At 60.8% G+C, this 8,760-nt stretch overlaps 1 protein-coding gene across 1 annotated transcript; it reads left to right on the top strand.

Moving 5' to 3' along the window:
* Window positions 1-2,007: 2,007 nt before the first annotated feature.
* DMRTA2 (DMRT like family A2) lies at window positions 2,008-7,122 on the top strand. The gene is made up of 3 exons (XM_037500069.2): window positions 2,008-2,077; window positions 3,436-4,267; window positions 5,586-7,122. Exons 2-3 carry the CDS (start codon window positions 3,712-3,714, stop codon window positions 6,632-6,634), a joined length of 1,605 nt encoding a protein of 534 aa, XP_037355966.1. The 5' UTR covers window positions 2,008-2,077; window positions 3,436-3,711; the 3' UTR covers window positions 6,635-7,122.
* The last annotated feature ends 1,638 nt before the right edge of the window (window positions 7,123-8,760 follow it).

The raw sequence follows: 8,760 nt of genomic DNA, 5'->3' as shown, positions 1-8,760 counted from the left end.
GGGCTCACTCCTAACCCGGCGTGGTGAACTTTCTGGAAGTTCTCCCAGCTCTTCTCCACATCACCCCTTGCATGACACCCCGGCTCGTCCCAGCCTGGGCTGGCTTCTTCCAGGAGAGCGCGCCCTGGCTGCGAGATTCGCCCTCCGTGGAGGGGCCCCGCGGTGGGCGCCTGTCACCCTCTGTCTCCAGCCCCGTGTCAGAGGCGCCTGGGCTGCAAACGCGCGGCCCACCAGTCCTGCCAGGCAGGAGGGCCCAAGCCCCGGGCCGAGTCTGCACACCCAGTAGGTCCGCGCCCCAGAGAGTGAGGGCCCGAGGCTCTGGGCCCTGGAGGTTCAAAAGAGCAACGCGGGAACGCAATGTCGGGATGGAAGAGGGAGCGACGGGAAAGCTTGTTTTTTCCTCATTAATTAAACGAATTTTCCTCACTCTGAGGCAGAGAGAGAGAAGAGGGGACACTAAAAATGGGTGAAAGCACGCGGGCACGGGGACAGACAGAGAAAGCACAGAGAAACCGAGAGACCGAAGACGCGCGCGCCAGAGGACGGCAGTATTCATTCCAGATGTTGCCATTCCAAAGGGAAACAAAATTTGAAACCTGTTACCTCTTCTGCAGACCGAACAGCTCCTGGGGCCGTGACGTCAGGACGGGAGAGTAAGGAGAAAGTTAAAACTACTCCTGGGGTCCCGGGCGACCTTGTCTCTGGCCTGAAGGGCGCACAGACGGATGCGCGTCCTGGGTCCAAGAGGACGCGGGGCGACCGGGAGGACACTTTTTACTTTCGTTTAAAAAAGAAAACTAAACTGCTCGTCAACTTCGAACAACGACGACGAAGCAAATATACCACCACCACGAAAAGAACTCGAGATGCTGGAGAAATAAGGAGGCGAAAGAGCAAGAGGGGGCAGAGGGATGGGACTAGGGGGGCGGGGAGAGACAAGGCGCAGAGCGCAAAGGGCGCGGCGGGAGCCGTCAGGAAGAGTGAGCTCTCGCTCCTCTGCCCTCTCCTCTTTGGACACGAAAACCATCCTAAACCCCACTGACCATCCCTGAGACCCTCTCTCACGAGGACTTTTAAAATAAGGGACCTGCGTTTTAAAGGAGTCAGGAGGAAAACCAGAACCGTTTCACCCAACCACCCCAAACACGTCGGACTTGGAAGCAAGCCGAAGCCAGCCGGAAGGAGGTGGAAAACCCGTCTTGGAATGGATGCCACGAGCACCCTCCCTTCCACCCCGGCGCCCCCATTCCGCCCCCACCCCTCCTGCGGTAATTGAATTGTCACCTGCCCCCCTCCCGCCCCGGCCTCCAGGGCCACTTGGGAAGCTCGGCCTTGCCAAGCGCCCCCGGCCGGGGAGAGCCGCGCAGCCGAGCCCGCGCGCAAGAAGTCGAGGGGTTACACACGTTTACGCAGAGGCGCACCGGCCACAGTAAATAGGCGCAATTCACACGCTCTCGGGTGCGCGGAAACTACTTGTCACGATATTCTCAACGCTCCTCCTAGCCCACTTCTCTCCACTCCTTCCCCGGCGCGCCCCTCCCCTCTCCGAGGCACTCGGCGGAGCTTTTGGAGTTTCGAATCTTTCGGACACTGTAGAACGCGGGGCTCCCCGGGCGCGGGCGCGGCCAATCAGAACGCCGTCTGCCTCCCCTGGCCAATGGCAGGCGCCACATTGTTGTCCAATTCTGTCTAATGGAGCCCTAAGGAGCAACAATAGAGCGGGCGAGCGGCTCATTGAGAGTCTGGCAGCGCCGGGCAGCTGGGGCCCGGCTGTGCGCAGCGTCCGGCGCGCTCCGCGAGGGGACGCGGCGCGGCGAAGGCCGGGTCGCGGGTTCCAGCCGGCCGGTCCCTAAAAGGTCCCCCGGCTCCGGTTTCCGACGGAAGGGCTGGACCGCGCAGTGTTCTGAGGGGTCCGGAAGTTCGGACATGGTGACCGAAGGAGAGTGACGTGGTCAGATAAGGGGCCGGGGGGGGGTGGGGGTGCGCGGGGAAAGAGGCCAAGAGCGCCGGCGTCGGGAGCGGAGCTGGGAGGCGCGCGCAGCGCCGGCGGAGAAGGAGGATCCCGAGTTCAAGTCAGGTAGTTGAGGGCCGCAGGTGGGGTGGGGGGCCCGGGAGGCGCCCCGGCCCGAGGCCCCTGTAGACTCGACCCAGGCAGGCCGTGCGCGCCTTGGGGACTGCGCGGCTCCGGGGGCCTGCGAGCAGAGGCTGCGAATTGGGAGGGGGTCTAGGATTTCTGGGCGGAGACACTAGGATTCGTTCCCGGTTTCTGGCGGGGATCAGGGGACCCCGAGGAGGCCTCCGCGGAGGCTTGGAGCTGGGCCTGCGATGGGCCTTCTCGGGTGGCGGCGCGCAGGTGGGACTCCCGCGCGCGCTCAGAGCCAAATGCAGGGGCGACTCCCCCGCCTCGGGGCTGCCTGCGGGGCCACCTAGTACCAGGAGCCCAGCTTGGAGACCTGAGCGCGGGAACCTGCGCCGGAGCGGGGTCCTGCGGGGGCCCCCCAGGCCGGGGAGGGCGTGTCTGACGACACTGCCCCCAAACCGCGAGCAGGGAACGCGATGTGAGAGGGGCGGCGAAAGGGATCCCCCTCCCGCAACACCTGCTTTTGCGCAAGATACCCGTTCGTCCCAGGGAACTCCTCCAGGCCGCGAGGCTACAGACTGTGCCACAGATTTTACTCCATCCCCACCCCCACCTTTTTTTTTTTTTTTTTCCCTCAAGCACATCCTCTTCCCGCGTGCACCTTGGGGCCCAGACACCTATAGCAGCTGCTTTGCGCTGTTTTCCTTGTTCTTCAAGCTATTCTCTGGAATAGGTTTCTAGCCGGGAAAAGTTTCTTAGGTTGCCTTTTCTCTTTTCATGTCCTCCCCAGGCCTCCTAAATACCCTTTTTTTCTTTCCCACACTCTGGAGGCCCGCGCCATGGAAGTAGTCGCCTCCACATTCCCACAGGTCCCTGGACCCATCTGCCCACGTCTCCTTCGGAATCGTTTGATTCCTAGTCCTCACTCCACTTCCTAAAGCTATTCTTTCCTTTTCTGATTTTTCTCTCAAACTCTCCTATCGTCAGCAAAACAACCAAACCAACCCCCCCAAAAACCAGAAACCAAAAACCCAACCAAGCAAGCAAGAAACCCCCAAAAATCTCCGACTCTACCAGCCAAACATGGCCTTGATATCGCGTGCCTGCTCTTCACCCTCCAACAAAACTGAACATTTTGCCTGCGGTTTTCCTGTTTTGCCCTGGGCATCCGCCTGACCGTTGCGTCCAAATTTTGTTTCTAATCCGAATCCCATCAAGCAAGCATTTTTCTCTACCCGTGTCATCCCAATTAAACAAAACTTGGGGGTGGTGGTGCTAATATTTTCTTTTTCAAACCTTCCTTGCATCCACCTAAATAGTGACTTTCAAATTTTATGTCTTTTTATGTTTTCCAGCGGAACCACTGGTGGTAACGAAACCTTGCACCAAGCGCATACATCAGATAGAAGAAGACGACTCTGAGGGGAGTGGGTGGGGGGTCCGGCCTTACGAGGGGGCTCAGACGACCTCTCCTGCCAGCAGGTTGGCAGCCACGAGCCAAACTCCAGCGGCCGTAAATTCCCCCTCTTAAGCCTGGGTTCCTCGCGGGTGCGCTCTAGTGTAGCGCACGGTGCGCTCCTCACCGCAAGTCTTCCCTCCTCTTCCCGCGGGCTCCCGCGCCAGGTCCTGCCATGGAGCTGCGCTCCGAGCTCCCCAGCGTGCCCGGCGCGGCCACGGCGGCCGGGACAGCGACTGGGCCGCCCGTAGCGTCCGTGGCCTCGGTGGCGGCGGCTGCAGCCGCGGCCGCTTCGCTGCCGGTGAGCGTGGCGGGAGGCCTGCTGCGGGCGCCGCCGCTGCTGTTGCGCGCCGCGGAGAAGTACCCCAGGACCCCCAAGTGCGCGCGCTGCCGCAACCACGGCGTGGTGTCGGCGCTCAAGGGCCACAAACGGTACTGCCGTTGGAAGGACTGCCTGTGCGCCAAGTGCACGCTTATCGCCGAGCGCCAGCGCGTCATGGCGGCGCAGGTGGCGCTGCGCAGGCAACAGGCGCAGGAGGAGAACGAGGCGCGCGAGTTGCAGCTGCTCTACGGCACCGCCGAGGGCCTGGCGCTAGCAGCCGCCAACGGCATCATCCCGCCTCGACCCGCCTACGAGGTCTTCGGTTCTGTGTGCGCCACGGATGGCGGGGGGCCGGGAGCTGGCACGCCCGCGGGGACCGGAGGCGGCGCAGCGGGCGCTGGAAGCTCAGGTAGGAAGGCGGCCTGGCGAGGGGGCGGGGGGCTGGGGGGGGGGCGGAGGGGCGGAGGGACAGCAGAACCGGGCCCTGGGGCGCGCGACCTAGGGACAAGTCTCACGGCTCGGTCTGATCCTCTCCAAATGCCTGGACTGCTAAGTGTTCACCGCTCACTCAGCCCCTCTTTTGGGTCATCAAACACAAACGCTCCTTTCTTCCCTTGCTGAAGGATTTGCAATTTTTTTTCTCTCTCCGCAAGCCCAGCTGGAAACTCTTAATGTTTGCTCTGCTCTTCCAAACTCGGGCCGGTCCCAGCTTTGCTGCTCGCTTCCCTAGGCCTTCTCCTCGGCGCGGAAATCTGCCCATTGTTATCTTTTTTTCTTCTTCGTTGTGCACTTGTCCACACGCCAAGGTTCCCTGCACTGTTTCCCCACTGGCTTCAGAAATTCCACGCTCTCCAAGCCCCCTCTTGCGCCCCAGATCGCTTTTCTAGGTATTGAAGACCCTGGTTCCTTACTCCCTTTGATTCCCTTTCTCGTGCCTATGATGACACCCGCATCTGCGCCCTGCTCCCCTTCTAGCTTCTTACCCCGTTCACCCCCTTTTTTCCGAGAGTTAGCTCTCTCTCCCTCCCTTCCCAATTCCCTTTCCTCACCCCTGTCTACACTCTGTCCAGCCCCACCCTCTTCTTCGAGACTCCCTTGACTTTTTCTGGAGAGGGTGGAAATGAGGCTTGGGCCTTTGGGACTGCCACGCTTTCAGATTGGGAGGGGAAGACTTTTTAGGTCTTCATTTTGTAAAGACTGGATTAGAAATAGACGCTCTCCTTTTGCCTGTAGAGAGCATCTCGGGATCTTGTAGATGCCCACGAAGTCTTCCCATATAGCTATGTTGCCCGGGCCAGAGGACAGACATCTGGGACCGGGTTGACTCTTGGAATCACAGAGATGGAGTGGGAAGGTGAAAGTTATGTTGACCCTGGGCTAAGCCAGTTCTCCAGGACAGAGCAGGGCTAGGGAGAGGATGAAGGGCGGAGGTGTTGGGAGCACACGTGTAGGAAGAGGAGCACTGGACGCTGGGTTTCCAGGGCACAAGTGATAGCAGTTCTGGGTGCAGAAAGAGAGTGTACCCTGGGGGCAGGGGGCGAAATGCTGCCAGGGCTCAGAGGAGAAGGAATGTTGGAGCAAAAAGAAAGACGGGGCTCGGGAGTCCAGTAAATGTGGGTTTGGGGACTCAGAGGGGAAGGAAACAGGGACCCAAAGGTCTGGAGTATCATGGGTGCCCTAGCTCCCCCACTAATCTCCCCTCATATCCCTTTTTCTCCCCTTCCCAGAGGCCAAGTTACAGAAGTTTGACCTGTTTCCCAAGACGCTGCTTCAAGCAGGCCGCCCTTGCAGCCCGCAGCCCCCGGGAAAGCCCTTATCACCCGACGGCGCGGACTCGGGGCCTGGGACTTCGTCCCCGGAGGTACGGCCGGGCTCAGGCTCAGAGAACGGTGACGGCGAGTCCTTTTCGGGGTCTCCCTTGGCCCGGGCCTCCAAAGAGGCAGGTGGCAGCTGCTCAGGTAGCGCTGGCCCAGGAGGTGGCGGCGAGGAAGACAGCCCGGGCTCTGCCAGCCCTCTGGGCTCCGAATCCGGTTCGGAGGCTGACAAAGAAGAGGCAGAGGCTGTGCCTGCGCCAGGGCTAGGCGGGGGTCCGGGTCCACGGCAGCGGACGCCGCTGGACATCTTGACGCGCGTCTTCCCGGGCCACCGGAGAGGTGTCTTGGAGCTAGTGCTGCAGGGCTGCCGCGGCGACGTGGTGCAGGCCATCGAGCAGGTGCTGAACCACCACCGCGGAGGCCTGACAGCCGGCCTCGGCCCCACCTCACCCCCGGATAAGGCAGCAGTGGGTGTCGTAGCAGCCGCGGACGACGCGTGGCCTGGCCGCGTCGACGCCGCGGCCGCCGGGGCTCCCGGGCTGCCCGCACCGCTGCAGGCAGGCCCCGCCGCGCCTCCGCACCACAGACCTTTGCTGGCCGGCGCCATGGCGCCTGGGGCGCTTGGCTCGCTGAGCAGCCGCTCGGCCTTCTCGCCCCTGCAGCCCAACGCCAGCCACTTCGGCGCAGACGCAGGCGCCTACCCGCTGGGCGCACCCCTGGGCCTCAGCCCCCTGCGCCTGGCCTACTCCGCGGCCGCGGCGCACAGCCGCGGGCTCGCCTTCATGGCGCCCTACTCCACGGCGGGCCTGGTGCCCACACTGGGCTTCCGTCCGCCCATGGACTACGCCTTCAGCGATCTCATGCGCGACCGCTCAGCCGCCGCTGCAGCCGTGCACAAGGAGCCGACCTACGGCGGCGGCCTGTATGGGCCTATGGTCAATGGTGCCCCTGAGAAGCAGTAGGGCGCGGGGCCGCCAGCCGGGTGGCCTCCCAACAGGGACCCTCGCTGGGTCCCCGCGGGCCGCCGGCCCCCTCCGCCCCGTGTGCTTTCTGCGCCCTTGCTGGGGTCTTCTTGCTCCAAGGTGGTTTTCGGTTTTGTTTTGGAGGGAGGGTGGGTTTGGAGAAATGAGCAACGGATGGAGATGTTCTCGGAGAGAACCCGAGTCCTCATGCCCACACCCCCTCTTTTAAGGCTCCCCCAGCCCTACTAAAGGCCGGGAATTCTTAAGAATTCGGAGGCTGCGGCCGCTGCGCTCGCTCCTGCCTCTCCTTTAGCTATGCTCATCCCGCCCGCGCGCCCGCCCGCGCTCTCAAATGGATGGCAGGATAGTCCGAGAGTCTGTCTTCTGTGTCTCCCCCTCCCTTATAATTTTTTTTTAAATATTTGCTCTAACAAATATAAATTTAGGATGTATAAATCTCTTGGCACTGAGTCGAGTCTTTGGGACACAACCTATATATCGATATCCATTGTAAAAAAAAAAAAAAAAAAGGAAACAAGTTCTAAGGTGCACTTTCCTCGTTGCGGTATTTGTCGCTCTCTTTGTTGCTTATGCCGATAAGCATGGGTTTCCTTGGTGCAGTGTGAGTTTTTATATATGTATAAATCTATATATAATCTATACATATATATATATACAAGCCAGTGTATAATGTTATAAAATGGAATTCTAAGTTATTAATTGTAATCTGTAGGTGACCTCCGTATTAACGTGGAAAATATTCAAAAGCAAGGATAAAAAAAGATAAAATGGAAAAAAATTAGACTATGCGCGCATTGTACTTATCAGGTTTTAGAGATGAAATATATCGCAAACTCGGGACGAATCCTGCCCACCCGCCCCTCTTGCCTGCAGCCGGCCTCTCTGTAAGGAGCCGTCCAGGTGCGCCCTGAAGCAGGAGCAGAGCGACGTGTGACTGAGCCAGAACCGCCCGCCTGAGGGCCGATCCCCGCCTCCCGGGACTCGCGAAACGCCGCAGGGCCGGCAGCGGCGACCGCAGCTGCAGAGAATGGCTCACTTTGTGCTTTCCTTTGCATAGACATGAGCTAGAAATAAATGTTATTTTCTAAGAAAACACGCACCCCCTCCCGCTTCTCAGGATTTGGGGTTGGAAAGTTCTTCATTTCCTACTCGGGCCTTGGTGCCAGGAAGAAGCTTGCGTGGGGTCGCCAGGTGCCCCGACCTGCCAGGGCGCGGGGCGAGGAGACGTCCAGGGGTGCCTTGGAGGCCGGGCGAGCCGAACTCGGGCCGGAGCCGCGCGCTGCGCCCTGGCGCCCGGCGCCCCCCTCCCGGCCGGCTGCGGCACGGGGACCGCGGCGGGGTCCCCTCGACGGTGCTCTCGGCCTCCGGACCTCGGGCCGAGGATTCTCCAGAATCCTGGAGGCTGGCGGCCGGGTCCTTTTTGCCCCTGGTCCAGGTTTGGGCTCGGCGCGGGTAGCGCACCGAGCGCCTCCTTTTTCGGAGTGGTTTGGAAAGCGGCAGCGGTGTGGAGGGAAGGGAGCGGCCGTTCTCGCACCCGGGGCGGCGGCCTGGGAGTTATTTCGGGACGGTGGGGGGTGGCGGGAATCCTGTCCTGGGTCTGGGCAGTCACCCGAGGGTGGACAGTGGCCGTGCGGAAGCGCCGTCCAGCCAGATCGCACCACGCGCCCCCAGACCTCCCCTCTCCACGCCGAGCAGAGTAAATTAGCCGCCCCCGGGAGGAACCCCTCCTTCAGCCACACGCGGTCTCTGCTGCTCCCTGCACGGCGACTCCCCCTCTTTCGGGAAATTGGGAGCCTCCACCCCTAGACTGCGCCCGCGGCATCCCAAGGTAAACTTCTGGGGCCGGCTCGAGTTCCGCCAGGCGGTGAAACTTAATAGCAGGACAAGAAAACGGTTTAATAAAGAAGGGCTTTAATAAGGAACTAATTTGATTGAGTTGCCTAATTCCACTTTAATTGGAAAGAGGTTTGGGTGTTTGGTTATCAAGTGCGAGGGTGACTAAGACTAGATGGAAGTCGGGGGGAGAAGAAGCAAGAGGATCTGGGGGCAAGAGAGAAAGAGATGGGGCAGGAAAGGGGGTGAAGACAGAGGGAAGAGTTACCTAA

Source organism: Talpa occidentalis, unplaced genomic scaffold (genome assembly GCF_014898055.3).
Source record: "Talpa occidentalis isolate TD23 unplaced genomic scaffold, MPIMG_talOcc4v2.1 talOcc4.9, whole genome shotgun sequence".
Taxonomy (NCBI): domain Eukaryota; kingdom Metazoa; phylum Chordata; class Mammalia; order Eulipotyphla; family Talpidae; genus Talpa; species Talpa occidentalis.
Note: the sequence above shows the minus strand (reverse complement) of the source record. Positions and strands in the feature narration are given on the sequence as shown.

Excerpts from the sequence above, each read along its gene's own strand:
- DMRTA2 (XM_037500069.2), top strand. The coding sequence starts at position 3,712 with ATGGAGCTGCGCTCCGAGCTCCCCAGCGTGCCCGGCGCGGCCACGGCG. Across the intron at positions 4,268-5,585 it reads AGCGGGCGCTGGAAGCTCAG|AGGCCAAGTTACAGAAGTTT; the intron begins GTAGGAAGGCGG and ends TCCCCTTCCCAG.